Source organism: Ceratotherium simum, chromosome 7, assembly GCF_057802395.1.
Source record: "Ceratotherium simum simum isolate JZ-2026a chromosome 7, ASM5780239v1, whole genome shotgun sequence".
NCBI lineage: Eukaryota > Metazoa > Chordata > Mammalia > Perissodactyla > Rhinocerotidae > Ceratotherium > Ceratotherium simum.
The window spans coordinates 12,926,651-12,942,006 of record NC_141906.1 but is presented as its reverse complement, the minus strand read 5'-3'; the positions used below and the strand labels follow the sequence as shown (position 1 = coordinate 12,942,006).

The 15,356-nt window shown below is 54.1% G+C and overlaps 2 protein-coding genes across 3 annotated transcripts in view; one reads left to right on the top strand and one right to left on the bottom strand.

The window, feature by feature from the left end:
* Window positions 1–10,012, bottom strand: part of USH1C (USH1 protein network component harmonin) — a 47,361-nt gene extending 37,349 nt beyond the window's left edge. For both annotated transcript variants that reach the window (XM_014783350.2, XM_004418480.3), the window contains exons 1-2: window positions 9,881–10,012; window positions 291–358 (exon numbers count right to left, since the gene is read on the bottom strand). In XM_014783350.2, the coding sequence (XP_014638836.2) occupies window positions 291–358; window positions 9,881–9,916 (104 nt within the window). In that variant the 5' untranslated portion in view covers window positions 9,917–10,012. The remainder of the gene's footprint in view (window positions 1–290; window positions 359–9,880) is intronic.
* A 2,609-nt stretch (window positions 10,013–12,621) lies between these two features.
* Window positions 12,622–15,356, top strand: part of OTOG (otogelin) — a 94,083-nt gene continuing 91,348 nt past the window's right edge. Inside the window, exons 1-3 of the mRNA XM_014786825.2 lie at window positions 12,622–12,787; window positions 13,231–13,291; window positions 13,455–13,515. Coding sequence (XP_014642311.2) covers window positions 12,673–12,787; window positions 13,231–13,291; window positions 13,455–13,515 — 237 coding nt within the window. The 5' untranslated portion in view covers window positions 12,622–12,672. The remainder of the gene's footprint in view (window positions 12,788–13,230; window positions 13,292–13,454; window positions 13,516–15,356) is intronic.

Genomic DNA, 15,356 nt, shown 5'->3' with positions numbered 1-15,356 from the left:
GATCCTTGACAACCTCCCCCACTAGACTGTGAGCAACCTAAGGGCAGCAACCAGCCTGTCTTGTTCACACATGTGCCCTTAGGACAGAGCCATGCATAGAGTGTTTGTGTAAATATTTGCTGAGACAACTGAATGGCGTGTCCATTTGATTTCTAGGAGCATTGAGCATCTGCTCTGAGATCCCCAGGATGGGAGAAGGGGTCCTCCTGTCTCAGAACAACCCATCCCAGGGCTCCCTGAAGACAGAGGTACCCAGGGTGGTCCACAGGAGCTGGAGCCAACACACTTACTGGTGGTACATCCGTAGCACGTCATAGAGATAGTCCTTCTCTGCATCATTTTCAATCAGAAAATCAACCTGGAAAACCCAAGGGCAGAATTACAGTTCCAGGCCAGCACCCCCACAGCAGACCCCAGGGACACAGAGGCTCCCGCTGGGGACCTCCTTAGCCTCTCCTCAGGGCTGGGGTTGTGGGGAGAGGAGGGAAGCCAGGCTAGGCTGGTCCTCTGACCCCAATACATCAGACCCCTGCAGACCACCCCAGCATAGCCACAGGAGTGCCTCTGCACATCCAGACGTGGCAGGCTGAGCCTCGTCCCCAGGTGGGGTGACATGTGTGCACACAGGGACACACACATGCACACATGTGAACCCCCACATGACAGCGATGTACCCCGATGGCAGCAGTGCTGCCGCTCACCCCCTGGCTATGTCACTCGTGTCCAGGGTGGCAAGGCCAGTGCTGGCTCCCCGGTCTGGAAGAAGTCCACTGTCATACCTGATGGTGGCTGTAGTGCCGGAGAACTGCTTTCAGGAAGGATTTGGGCCACTTGCTCAGATAGCACATCCCACCCACGGAAGCACCCTACCACCCAGGTCTTCTGTGTCACCAATGCCAGGGGCAACTCTGCCCTGTCCTGTCCTGGCCTAAGCTGGTTGACTTATGGCCACTCCTTCCCCTCTCCAGGTCCCTGCATGTGTCCCCCCCGACCCCCACCCCCGACAGGGGGAGAGTCAGGTTGCATTATTTCAACTTTGCTGACGTCAATGGCCAGGACTCCAAGGTCGGGGTCAGGAACTGTTTCATTAGCACCCCAATCCCAGGGGAGCTGGTGGGCCAGGAGCCCCAGATTCCACTGCCTGGGAAGGCTCAGTGTGAATCTCTATGCACTTTATCCTTGGCTCTCTCTTCAGCCCAAGACTGAGCAAGAGGGCAAGGTGGAGGCTCGAGGGATCACTGGGTCCCTCCCTCCTCCAGCCTTCAGGCCCAACAGCATGGTCCAGGGCCTCGGGTCCTCACAGCGAAAGGCTGCTGCTGGAAGCTGCAAGCTCCCACCTGACTGGTCCTCAGAGGAGGGCCGGAGCAGCCCTGCCTTTCTGTGGGTATCTCAGGGTGCTGGGAGGCTGGGGGCAGTCTGTCTTCCCAACACAGAGGAGACATGCTGGGATTTCTGGCCTGAACAGGGGATACAGAAGGCAGATTTCTGCTCTCCACCTGGCAGTACCCCCCTTCCCTCTAAAATCAGGCTGAGCATCTCACTGAAGATGAGAATAACCGAGAAGGCCTGCCCCCTACTGACTCACAGCTGGGCTTCAGGGGCTGCAGAAGTTCACCCCACCTGCTCCAAGAAGGGCACTCTTGCTTTCTCCTATGTCACTGCCCCTCTCTTCCAGGAAGGGGCTCCCAACCAGCTAGAAGATGGGGGACAGAAGCACCTGCTTGAGTGGGTGGTACCAAAATCTTAGGGTGGCAGCGCAGGATCCTGCATACAGCACATATGTGGGCACCTCTGAAAGCTCATCTCCATGAACAGCACTCCGTCTGGGCCTATAGGAGAAGCGGGGGACCTCCCTAAGACAGGCCTGGGCTGCCCACATTTGGCTATGGTGGAGGAGTCTGAGCAGAGAAAATTCTGAACTCCTCTAGGATCAGGGGCCAGAAATACCTTTATAAATTGGATCATGTCACTTGCTTGCTAATAGCTTCTCATTGTACTTAAAACAAAACCCAAATCCAAATTCCTCACTTTGACTTATCAAAGCCCAACATCACCTACTGCCACTCTTCCTGGCTACACGGGCTCCCTAACAGTGCCTCCACAGACCACACTCGCTCCAGCCTCAGGGCCTTGGCATATGCTGTTCCCTCTGCCTGGATTGCCTCCCCACTTCCTTGCATGGCTGGCCTCCTTCCCAGAGAGGTCTTCCCTGCTCACCTACCCAAACAGAACCCATTCCCATCCCCCCAGAGATGTTCCAACTCCTTGATTACTACATCACAATTTGTAATTAAAGGCTTGCTTTTTTGTGAATTATTTTGTCTCCTTCATTGGACAGAAAACCCCAAAAGGGGAAGGATGAAGTCTGTTTTGTTCTAAATACCTTGTGCCTAACACATCATAAGTGGTCAATAAGTAAGTACGGAGTGAATTTGTCCATCCTCCTGGCTCCTGGTGTGCCCACACAAATGAGCTGGGAGGAGGAAATCCTAGAACAGCAGGGGAAGGGAAATACACATCTGCAGAGTCCCTGTGAATCCCCCTGGGATGGCCTCATGAGCTGCTCATGGGCTTTCTTCCACTGATCTCAAAAGCCTTTGGAGGCCGATACTCTCACACTGTTTTGCAGATGAGGAAACTGAAGATCAGAGAGGTTAAGTCAACTCACCCAAGATCCTACAGCAAATAAGAACAGAGCTCAGATTTGAACCTCGGTCTATCTGATTCCAAAGGCCACGCTCCTGCTGATGCACCACTTAGCGTGTGACCCAAGCCTTTCAGGGAAACGCTCCAGGGCCTCCTTAGGCCGAAATTTCAAACTCTTTGCTCTCAAGACGATCTTCCTTATCTCGAATCCCCATCTCTCTCCTCTGCACTGTTAAGAAAACCCTTTTGGCTTGGTCCATAATGAGCATGTCTGTATCGAATGACTCTTTGATGTTCTGCTCTCCAAGGGGAGCATGCAATCCCATCGGCTTTGGTTGCAGTGAGGACACCCTAACCAAAGGACCTCTAGCCTAATTCCAGCCGTGGCTGGTGACACGAGGAAAAGGATGGGAGAGGGAATCTCTCATTGGCCAAGGCCTTAGGACTGAAGCTCTCTCCCACCCCTCTCGCTGCATCATTCGGTGTAAAAAGTGATGGAGTGTCCTCAGTAGACAGTGTTTACCATGGGCTGGGTGTGGGAGTAGAAAACCAAGCCAATTTCAAATGGTAGAGCCTAGGATTCCATTTTTCCACCTTCCTGGGCCAAGCACAGACCACCTGGAAATGGTCTTTGTGGCAAAGAGCCCATTTCTGGGGTCCCCGGCTCCCGGTCGTTGTAGGCAGCCCTCCAATGCTGACCACTGAATCCAGACATCCCTACCCAGAAATCACATCCTCCCGGTCTCCTTCTGAGGCAGCAGCACAGTTCAGCTCTTTAGCGTGAAGTCCACCCACTCTCACCAGTTAGGTTCCTCAAATCCTGGTCTCCAGTTCTGCCCTTACCCGCTTCTCCAGGGTCATCTCCACCATTTCCTAAGCGGACTCAGGCTACAGCTGAGCAGACCTTCCCCCTCACACATGGGAACCTCCCCATCCTCACTCCAAATGTCCCATCTTCCTCATAACTCCAACTGGCCCATTTAAAAAATTATCCATATACCATAACAGCCGGGAAAACACCTGGTTTATGTGGAATGCCCTTTAAAAACGAATCTAAGTGATAAACCAAAATGGAGGTCACATCTCGACCCTGAACATTCCCCCCTGGAAATGTCTCCAAAGAGACTCAGCGATGACAGCACTGCTTTGTTCTTTGACCACACCCGAGTGGAAACACACTCACATCTTACTCTCTGGGTTTCAAAAGGCGCCAAGAAAGACAACTGAGAAAGACCGAAGTGTCTCTGGAAGCCTGAATGTGCAGTAACATCACCAGGGTAATTCAAATTTCACTTTTTAAATAGTTAAAAAACTTACACTCCCTCCTCCTGGAATCTGAGTTCAAGCAAACTCCTCAGGAAGGTCTGCCTGGCACCAGGCCAAGGATCAGCTTTGGGAGCCCCCGGTCTAGGGCACTCTGTACCATTCTCCCAGTGCCTTGCGCTCAGGTACCTGTAAAGCACGTGCGTACAGCGGGTCTCCGACAGCACCGCGCCGGGCACACGGGCACACAGTGCTCAGCGGTGTCTGCTGAATGATGCGTGAACTCCAGTTGCTCTAGTCTAGAGCCTTCCTTCCACCCTCTTGGCCCGGTCCTGGGTCACCACCTCCCCACGGCTCCTCAGCACACACCTGCTGCAGCCTCCTGGATCTGCCTCCTCTTAGCTCACTTCCAGCTCATCAGAGAAGAGTGGGTCCCAGATGCATGCACGATAGACTGCCCTTCCTTCTACCTCCTGATCCCTGCCGTCATTTAAGGGGAGCCCAAGCCCCCTCTTCTAGAGTCCTTTCCGACCATGCCCAGCCCAGAGTCTCCTCATCCGCCTCCCGGGCTGAGGCCCTTCTTGCCTGGCTCCTGTATTCGCGCCAGACTCTGCTTACTGACCGTCTACCGTCAGAGGAACTTTACACATATTATCTTTCACCTCCCAACGACCCTCTGAGGTGGATGGGCATTATCATCCCCATTTGACGGATGAGGAAATAGAGGCTCAGAGAAGTGGCAGAGCTGAGACTCCAACCTACACCTGCTGGCTCCAAAACCCCTGCTTTTTTTCAAACTACCACATGGTATCCACTTACCAGACAGAACTTTCTGTATGCATTTGTCTAATACACATTTATTGAGCACCTCCTGTGTGCAAGACACCAACTTCTTTCTCCAACTAGATTTAGAAAGCTTTTCCTTGTCTTGGATCCCTCTTAATATGGGCTCAGACACCTAAAGAAGCCCACCATCTACAAATAACTGTTGGGGGGAGTCTCTTTATCACATCACTCCCCCCATCCCGGCCCACTTTGTGTCTGGTCCCCTCCACCCAGCATCGGTGTTCTCTGGCTGATGCTCAGCTGGCTCTGTGCTATCGGCCTATATGGGGGTGGGGTATGGTTCAGGCCCCTTGTCTGGGGCACTGGAGGCAAATTCTGGGTTTGGCCTCGGGCCCTCTCCAGCCTCGTCTCCCAGCATTCTTCCATATGGAATGGCCCTTCGGGACAGCTTCACAGGGGAAGCACACAACATTCAGCTCACGCAAATTCAACTCCATGTGTGCACCCAGCCAAAGAGGGAGAAAGAGAGCAAGAATAATTAAATAATGCATGTTGTTCCACTCTCCTCGGCTGTTGTGGGGATTAAATGAGTAAATACATGTAAAGTACTTAGGACAGTGATCAGGGCTCCAAAACTTGTGCTGGGTCTCTTCCTTTGTGCCTTCAGACGCCCTCCCCAGCCTTCTGCAGCCTGCCCTGTATCCCAGGAAGCTTGGCCCGGGCTCCCTGGCCTCTGCTCCCTGCTGTGTTCACCCAGGCGTGGTGATAGGGCCTGAGGAGAAAGGGGATGGGGTTCTGATTCCTTGCTCCCTCCTGCTGGAGCCCCGTGTGGCAGGTCTGGGCCTCCCTTTGAGCTGTTGCTCTCGGCTGTCCTGCGGACCCTCTCTTCCCTTGCCCCTTCAGGAGCACCTGGCTTCCTGCTGCTTGCTCCCAGGCTGTCACCACGCCTTGTCAGCCCCGTGTCCCTGCCCTTCATAAAACTCTCTTTGTTTCCCATCTGGATGAGCCACCTGCCTCCTGCTGGGACCCTGGCTGGTGGGAAATGTTAGCTGTTAGTGGTGGTGCCGGCAGCAGTTTCTCCCTGTGGGCTCTTCCTCCACCTTTAAGATGCCTCAGACATCAGCTGTCCTTGGTCAAGCCTTTCCTTGGGCTCCCCAACAAAGCCTGTCCCGTCATTCTTTGTGCACGGGACACCATTTTGTCCCACTCCTGCCCGGGACTCGCCGAGCCGTGTGTCCTCTTTCTTTACTCCCCTGTCTCCTCACTAATCTGTGTGTGGCCCAGACACAGGCCGGGGTATGTGTGGAGGGCGAGGCCAACAAGCCCCTTCCCCATCTGGATCTGCACCTGTCAGTGCCTCAGTTTCCTCATCTGTAAAATAGGGACAAAAATACCTATTTCATGGGATTTCATCCTTCCATGAGAGATTAATAATTGTTTTTTATTATTCATGAGTTAATAACTGTTCAATGCTTAGAACACTGCCTGGAAAATAGTAAGTTCTAAGTGTTTGTTAAATAAAACTAAGTAAGGGTAAATGAAAACAAATGCTATAGTCCCAGCAGCTGGCAGCGAGTGGGTCCTCCACACAAGCTGTGGGAGGAACAGATCCCGCCACGTTTCCTCCCAGGCCTGCACAGCTTGCGTCCCGGACAGGACTGGGTTTATCTGGCTCTTGTTTATTATTCTTCATCTTTTCAAGAGGAGTCGTGTCTTGCCAACTAGTTGGGAGCATTTGACCTAGCGCTTGGCACAGCCCATCATGCCCTCCTTTTCCTGCTCACCTGCTGTTCCTTCCCCTCCAAAGGTCAGGGTGCCCGGGCTCTGTCCTGGGTCTTCTCTCCACCTGCACTGTCTCCCAAGTGACCTCATCAGTCTCGAGGTATGAACTACCATTTATTCCCCAAGGACTCACTGAGGCTGATGCCCAGCACAGACCTCCCCCAGTCTGCAGCTTCCGGCCTTCTCAGTCACCTCTCTACTTAAAGGCCCAAAGGGCATCTCAAATTTAAAACAACCAAAATGGGACTCTTGGTTTCCACCACCTCCTGCTCTGTCCCCACCAAGCTGCTCCTCCTCCCAAAATGAAGACTCACCCTTGATGCCTCTCTCCCTACATCCACAGCCAACCCACTGGCAAAGCCCGCCAGGTCTCCCTTTAACATGCGTCCTGGGTTGGACCACTCTTCACCCTAGTCCAAGCCCCCACCTCTGGCTGGGGCTGCATTATATGATACTTTCATTGGTTCACTTGTTAACCATCTGTCTTCCCCACTAGAATGTGCTCTCTCTAAAGGGAAGGGACTTTGTTTTGTTACTCAGTGGTTAGAGTACTGTCTGGCATATATTAGGAGCTCAGTCAATATTTATTGCATGCATACATGCATGAATGAATGGTCAGCAAATCCCTAGAAGGCAGGGGCTCTTTCTGACCCTCTTATTTATCCGCCCCCCAGGTGCCTGTCCTTGGGCAAGACACACTACAGATACCCATAAATGCATGATTGCTGAACAGGCAATAAAGACTCTGAGCAAATAAGTAACCAAGTTCCTGCATCATGCAGGTGCAGTGAGCTTTAGAAAAGCTAGTTCTCTGGGGAAGATGCCCCCTCCCCTCGCCTTGGCACCCTGACCCAAGGCTGTGACCCAGAAGGGCATGCAAGTGCTGCTGATGTCCTTGGGGAAACCATACAAGCCCAGAGGAATAGGCCTGGAGCCTGTTGGCTCATCCAACAGGATGCTCTGCAGGCACTGGCTGGGAACAGTGCGGCCACTGACCAAATGGTTACTCTAGGCCCAGAGCCGCCAGTACCTGAATTCCTATTTAATCCTAAGTGTCCTGTAAGCTAAGCACTACAAACCTCATCTCCCAGCTAGGAAACTAGAGCTCAGAGAGATTAAGTGGCTTGCCCAAGGTCTCACTGGCAGTGAGTGACAGGGCTGAGGTTTGACCCCAGTTCTGCCTAACTTCAGATAACAGACACAACAGTGGACATCCGATGAGGACTCACTAAGTGCCAGGGTCTATTTAAGCTCCATACACACATGTAGATCTCAACCAACACTCACAATAACTTTACTAGGTAAATATTATTGTTATCCTCATGTAACAAATTAGAGAACTGAGGCACAGAGAGGTCAATAACTTGCTCAAGGTCACACAGCACTTTCCACGACAATACACTACCTTTAATGCTACCTCCAACAACTAAAGGTTTAGATTATAAGCCATCCCCAAGGGGTAAATTTGCTCTGAAACACTAAGGAAGGGACATTTAGAAAGCAATCATCAGCAAGCTATAAATTTCACCCAGTATGTCTGAGTGTCCCTATCTCTATCCTCTGCTGCTTCATCCTCTCTCCCCAGTTCCTACCTGATCTCCAACCTGGGAGGGAAGGCTGCTGCTGTCTCCGAAGCAGCAGGGCACAAAGTCCAGCCCAGGCCTTGCCCAGCATGGCGCCTGCCCCGCCTGCACACACAGGGGCATTAATAGGTAATGACTCTTGTGATGAGGAAGAGCAGGGCAGTGGAAACACACAGGCCTGAGGCGCTTTGGAGCCTGCAGGGCCTGGCAGAGAGGAACAGGGGCTAATGTAGGGACCCAGTCAGACACTGGGGACCCCAGAGGAAATTCTCTCAAAAGAGGCAAAGTGTAGTTGCAGTACCCCATGAAGAGAAGGCAAAAGAGGACGTGACATTACTTTCAGCCCAGGGGCCGGAAGCTGAAATTCAAGCCTGAGTCTTGGGGTGGGGGACGGGAGGCTGTGCTCCTTCAAAGTGAGTTGCCTGAAATCTACACTTACCAAATGTCCTCAGTGGCTGAAATTTCTCCCCTCACCGCCCTTTGCAACAGGATGCGCTGGTGAGCACTGTCCCACACTGTCCTTGCTATTCGCCAGCCCTCAAACTGCTGCTGAACTTCCAGCTCTCTCTCACCCCTGGGATGCCCAAGGCCTCATTTTTAGGAGACTTCTACCAGTATGAGCTGCCCCCTTTGTGCCCCCACCAGACCTTGATCCCAACACTCAGCACCCAGCCATGGGTAATTATTAGTGGAGGGTCTGCTTCCCACCCCCACAACCTGCAATTGGAGGGCAGAGGCTGGGTCTGGCACAGAATGGGTGCTCAAAACATGTTTATTAAGTGAATGATTGACCCCTGGCCCTTAGACCCTGTGGCCCCAACACTGGCTAGCTCCTGGGGCTCCCCTGGGCCTCTCTGTGGGGAGACAGGGGGTAAGCACCCTGACCTTGCCTGCCTGAGCTCTGCCCCTCAGGCCTGGGAAGAGTTTTGGCTTGGTCTAAAGACACTGCCCCTCCAGGCTCCGGGACGGCCTCAGGGCACACAGTCGCCTGTCCCTCAGGCAGGGCCTGTGGGTAGCTCCAGACACCCCTGGCTTCACCCTTGGGCTCTGAGGCATCCTAAGGCCTGGTGGGGATGTCCGCTGGGTCTCCTCTCTGGCCTCAGGGCCTCAGTGGCTCTTGCACGCTCTGGAAACAGTTCAGGAAATGCCCTGGGTGAAATCCAGCAGCTTTCGGTGGTGGTCTCTGAGGATCCTGGACCACCAATGAGGCCCCTCAGTGGGCCACACTAGGGGAAATGTGGTTCTGCCTGAAGGGTCTGGCTGACTCTCTGTACCTCCTCCCTCCCTCCCACCGCCCCCGGCCAGCACCAGTTCCTCAGCTGCTTCTTGGCCCTAAGAAATGCCCTTGAGCAGCGAGGGGCTCCCTGAAGTGCTTCTAACTGGTGTTTTGAGGTCAAGGGACAGCCATCCAGTCCCCCTTGCTAGGAGTCCTCACCTCTCAGACACTGCCCGGGACCCTCTCCACATGCCCCATTTGAGCTGGTGGCACTAGGAGCTGTGGGAGTTGCCCACTATGGGGCATCTCAGAGAAACGTCCTGTCTTAGGCCAGGGCTGGAAGGAATTCCAACCCCAGAGAAGTCCCAGCCCCTGGAGCGCAGAAGGAGAAAGAACGCTTTCAGGAGCTCGGTTTAGCGGTTCCTACACCTGGAGTCCCAGCGCTCCTCCCTCATTTTACTGGGGATCCCTGCTGGAAACCTAACGACCCTGCGGGCGGCGGGAGGGGCGGAGGGGGAGGAGGGACGGTGTCCCAGAGCACCCAGAGCCCTTAGGCCCGGATGGAAAAGGGAGGCGTCCCGGGCACTTGGGGCGCAGCTCTGACCTTGTGCCGGAATTCTCGGGCCACCTTCCGGTCCATGGCTGGGCCAGATCGCGCCGCGTCGCTGCGCGGCTCGTTCCTTCGGGGCCCGGCTGCCCGGAGTCGGCAGGCGCCGCGACCGCGACCAGCCGGGCCTGGGAGCGGCGGGGGCGGTGCCCGGGAGCGGGGGGTGGTGCCTGGGCGGGCGGGGGCGGTGCCCGGGAGCGGGGGGTGGTGCCTGGGCGGGCGGGGGCGGTGCCCGGGAGCGGGGGGTGGTGCCTGGGCGGGCGGGGGCGGTGCCCGGGAGCGGGAGGCGGGGCCTGGGCGGGGCCCCCGGGAGGCCGGAGACGCCTGTCCAGAACCTTCTTGCCTCGCGCTGATGCCCCGGGAGCAAACGGGCTGGAGTGTGTGTACGTGGTGGCGGTGGTGGTGGTTGGACTCGAGGCTGGCTCACCTCTTGGTATGGCCCCCAAACACACGCGGCTGAGGGAGAGGATCTCGGGAGGCTTGGGGAGGACGTTTGGGACTTTTTTGTGGGGGCTGGAATACAGAGGTCCTGAGACTCACACATCGGTGGGTAGGTAAGGGGTGGGCTAATCTAGTCAGTTTTCTCTGGATACACAAATAGAAGCCCATTCGCCCTCCTGAGGCTGTCTGTCACCCCCGGCCATGCATCTCACCTTCAGCGTACATTCCAAAATGGCCTTTTCCATGGGCTTTTCCCACTAGGAAGAAACGTTTGACCTGTGAATTCCTTGGAGCTGGGTCTTCCTGTGGCCCACAGAGGCTTGAACCAGCGGGTAGGAGTGCCCTTCCTCAACAAACCTCCCCTCCCACCTCCCTCCAAACACCCCTCCCCCCCCAAAGCATGGGAGGGCCTGGCAGTGACATCCTGATTTACTGCTGACCTTTACCCAGGGCCCAGATCCCATCTGGTTCATTTGATTCAATTCAACCAAAGTTTGCTCAGCTCCTCAGTCTAGTGCTGGGGTGCAGACAATGAAGCAAGTCTGGGACAGACTGACAGGAAAGAGGGTGCCCAGGAGAGGGGTGATAAAACAGGTGTGAATGGGGAGAGTGGGGACCTTTAAATATGGAGCTTGTGCCTGGATTTAACCCAGGCTGGGGGCTTGACCTGTTTGCACCATGTCAGGGGGCATGGGATAGGAGATGAACAGTAGCCCAAGTCAGTGTCACTTCAGGGGCACCTAAAGACCCCCTCCTTTGCATCCCACCCCCGAAAGCTGAAGTTGTGCAGTAGACTATTTTTATTTGGGCTAAATTATTGTCTAGTTTAAGATGTAAATCCCTCCTGGAGAAGAACCTTAAAATATTATCCATGTTCTTGCCTTGGTATTGACTAGTTAAGTCAGAAATAAAAGGGAAAGACTTGTGGGATTTTCAAAGGTCCAGGAAAGACACATAAAATATACTGCCCTCCAACTTACTTTGTTGATATCTACATTTCATAATATGTCATATGGCTACTTATTTCATATTTAGAATCCAGGCTGAGTGGCAATGCCCTTACAAGGGGAATGTTGGCCACTGGCACTCTAGTGCTTCCCCCACAGACTCTCTTCTTAGAATGCTCCCCTCTTGGTTTTGAGGACAGCACTGAGTCCTGGTTCTCCTCTCCTATGAATGTTCCTTTTCTAGCTTCCTCTGAGACCACCCTGCCTTCACCCATTCCTTCACCAGTGTTCTTGAAGACTCCATCCTTGGCTCTCTCCTCTTCACCTTTCCATCTATGCCTGTGGCTTCAAATACCCTGTGTGGGAATAGCTATGTGTGCGTTATTTACCACTCTATTCCCAGAATAATGTGTGGTGAGGAATAGATGCTCAACACATTTGTTGAATGGATGAATCAATGAATGCATCCCAAATCTATACCCCTCCCCCGGGGTCTACTGGGGCCATCACCACCACCACCACCACCACCACCACCATCATCATCTGCAAGGCCTGGCTCGTAGTTGGTGTTCCACCACTTAGTTGCCAAGCAAATGATGCAAAGGTTTCCGAGGCTCTCAGGCCCACATTTCCACCATTTTAAAGTTCCTCCTGGACAAGGAGTGTACCTTGTTCACAAAATTAGAGTTGTTTTTGTCGAAGTCTGCCTTTGATGGGAGCAATAATGTGGAGTATGAGGCACTTCTGTCATTCAGTCAACATTTCCTGAGTGGGGCCTGAGCTAGTACTGGACATACCGAGGACTAGGTCATGATCCATCCCTAGATGTGCTCACAACTGGGGGTAGGGTGGGCTTTTGGGGACCCGGGAGGCGGTAGTGGGGAGTGGTGGAAGTGCAGGCTAGGACTCTGCAGGCCTGAGCCCTGGTTCTGCTACTGACCACTGAGTGCCACATCCCAGGACCTCTGCAAAAGGAGAGCGGAGGACCACTCATACCAGCATCTTGGTCTCCCGTGTAACAGGCTTCCAGGACTCAGGTTCCTGAGCCAGGGATCTCTGAGGAGTCAGGGATGTTGGAGGCTGCACTCGCTGCCTCCTTGCTCCCCCGGAGGACTTAGGGCTGAGTGATCTGAATCCAGCCTCCTCTGGGGAGGAGGAGCCACAGCCCAAGAAGGGCACAGGTTGGGCCAACTTCTGGCGCCTAAATTATGGTAATAAGCTGGGCAGTCCTGTCTCTCTAGCTAGGGGAGGAACCAAGCGCCTGGGAGGAGGAGTCGAGGGAACCCTGGGGCCAGAGAGCGAGAGGAACGAGGCCACCGAGTGGAGGTGTGACCCTGACTTCGCCTGGAGAGGCACTGCGGATCCCGGCCCGCACTCAGGCTTCCCAGTCCCCTCGCCCCCATGGGGGCCCCAGCCCCACGCACCCCCGCGCCCGTGCTCTGCCTGCTGCTCGCTTGCGTCTGGCTGGCCCGGGGTGAGCCGGCAGGGCAGTCTCTGCGGGTGCAGTCGCTCAAAGGTGAGAGGGGTGTGGACTAGGAGAGGCTAGGGGATGGCGGAACGTTTAGGGGAAAGGGCCTGGGCAGGTTGGAGAGAGGAAGGAAAGAGAGAAGGTTTGAGGGAGGGAAGGAGGGACAGCGAGGGAGAGGGTAGGAGAGAGGGAATGCAGAAGGGAAGAGAGGCTGGTGACGGCTAGGGCAATGGGTCTCAAGCTAGGCAGGGTGGAAGAGACCCAATGTGGGGAACTAGAGAGCACTGGGCCTCGGAGAGTGGGAGGAATGAGGGAGACCCTTGTTGGAGAAGAGTCGCCAGGGAGGGGGGAAAGGATTTGAGAAGGCTGTGGGAGACAGAATGGGGGCGATGCCAGGGGGTGTGGGAGAGGCTTCCTAGCAGGTGGGGGGTGGGTGTGGAAGGCCCAACAAAGGGAGCCATAGCTTGAGTGAAGAAGAATCCCCTCCCCAGCCGCAGCACCCACAACCCAGGGCAGTGCAGAGCTGCAGCCTGAGCCAGCCCAGGATCCCAGGTGAGTAGGTGGGAGCTTGTGGCTGCCCCACCCACCGCTCCCAGCTTTATTCCTGGTGTGTGTGACCCCAGGGGTTAGCACGGAGAGTGAATGGGCCTGGGGTGGTGGGGAGGCATGGCCCATTCCTAGCCCCTCGCCCATGCCAGGCTTCTTTCTCATCTAGCCACAGCCATCGGGAGGCGATCCTTGTCCTAGGGGATGCTACAACAGTGATGGGAGGCCAGGTAAGGGGGGGCCCAGGGAAGGGGGCCTCACTGGGCGGGGGCTTATTTCTGTCTTGGTCTGAGGCTGGCGGGGAGCTCTGGAGGTTGCAGGAAGGCTGTCTCTGCAGTTATTCATAAGGGAATGAACAAGGTTCCTAGTACGTGTCTGAAGTATGCAAATTCATAAGACACCTGCATTCCCACTGTCCTAATCTCCTGGGGCCCTGCAGCCAGCTCAGTTTTTTTTTTTAGGGGAGGAGGGCACAGTACTCCTGAAGTTACTGTCAGGAGACAGCTGAGCTCTCTCCTCCCCAGGGTGAAAGTAGGAAGGTGAGGGTTTAGGGGAGTGGAGTTCTGTTTTCTCTGCCTGGCCTGTGATGGCCCTAAACCTGTCAGAGGCCCCCCTCCATACCCTGAGGAGAGCCCCAGCAATGCTGCCCTGAGAGGAGAGACAAAAACTGGGCCACCTGGTGGGGTTTGCCAGGAAGAATTGGCTGAGAAGCAGAGCCCCAACTACTATCCTCTGAGTTTTGCCCATTCCCCATTGCGCACCCTCCTGGGGTCCTCTGTGCTCTCAGAAGACGTGGTGGTTTGCTTTCCCTCTTTGCCAAACTTCTTTGGTCCATGGATCAGGTAACTCAGGTTCTCTTTCTAATCCTGGCGTGCATTTGTCTCCTTTCTACAACCACAGACATCTCACAAATCCAGCCCACTGGCAGCCAGGCCCCCCAGAGCATCTTGAACCTCAACTCATGCACCCTGGCCCTAAGGGTCAGCTCTAGGTAGCTCCTTGTGCCAGCAGGTTGGGGAGCATCATTTATGATAGAAAACAGTGTGTCCCAAATACCTGTCCTTTGGAAATAGATATGAAGACCCCAAAGTAGGAGGGGGCACTCCGATTCTGTAATGTGTGGATTTTCTGGGTTTTTAATTTCTCACTGGCCTACTTTTCTGGGCCGTAAATTTTAGAATCACAGTCAGGTACAGTTTGAGTTGAAAGATAATGTCGTTCTTTTTATACATGGGGAAATCGAGGTAGGTGGATGACTGGAGGGACCCGCAGGAAGCAGGTGGAGCTGGCCTGTCCCCCCACACCATGAATGCCCCCACAGGGCTCCGGGAAGCCTTGCATTTTAGTGGGGGAAATGATCCTTACCCAAGCACCTCATTCCCCTGGCAGGCTTCCTTCCTCGCTGGATTGCAGGGTAGGCCTCCCCTTTTCCTTGGGGAAGCATCTGGACCAGGCAACCCCAGCGCGTTTCTCACATTACTCCTTAGAACAAATAAGGGTTGGGAATGGCCCTTCTTTAAGGTGATGGAGTTGGGGGGAATGAGGCCATTAGCTAGAAAGTGAACCTGGGGACCCTTTGAGGGCTTCTGCCTAGAATACCCTCAAGGGTAAGGGAGGGGTCCCAGACCAGCGGCCCACTGACCTTCATTTCAATGCTGCTTCACTCCTACAGAGCTCAGCCATTCTCCAGACAATTGATGGTGTAGACCCAGGGTCCACAGACCTGGATGGGGAAAAAAATGCATTGTTATTTACAGGAATCTTAATCTAACTGAAATGTAGTATTCTCTTCAATTATTATTATAGGCCACAAACCACAAGAGTATGATCAGTGTTGGGAACTGTCACCAATAGAAATCACAGATATTGTCATATCACCTTACAGGTGTTGATGTCCCCAGCCCTCATTTATGCTCACTGCTTCAGAATTCTTGCAGTGATAGGATCTGCTGCTAGGTCTTGTTATTTAATATGTTAATAAAGAAACACTAATATTACTAAGTCACACATTTTTACAAAATATTTTCGGAACTGTATTGCGATATAATCAATGTCCTTTGTCATCTTACGT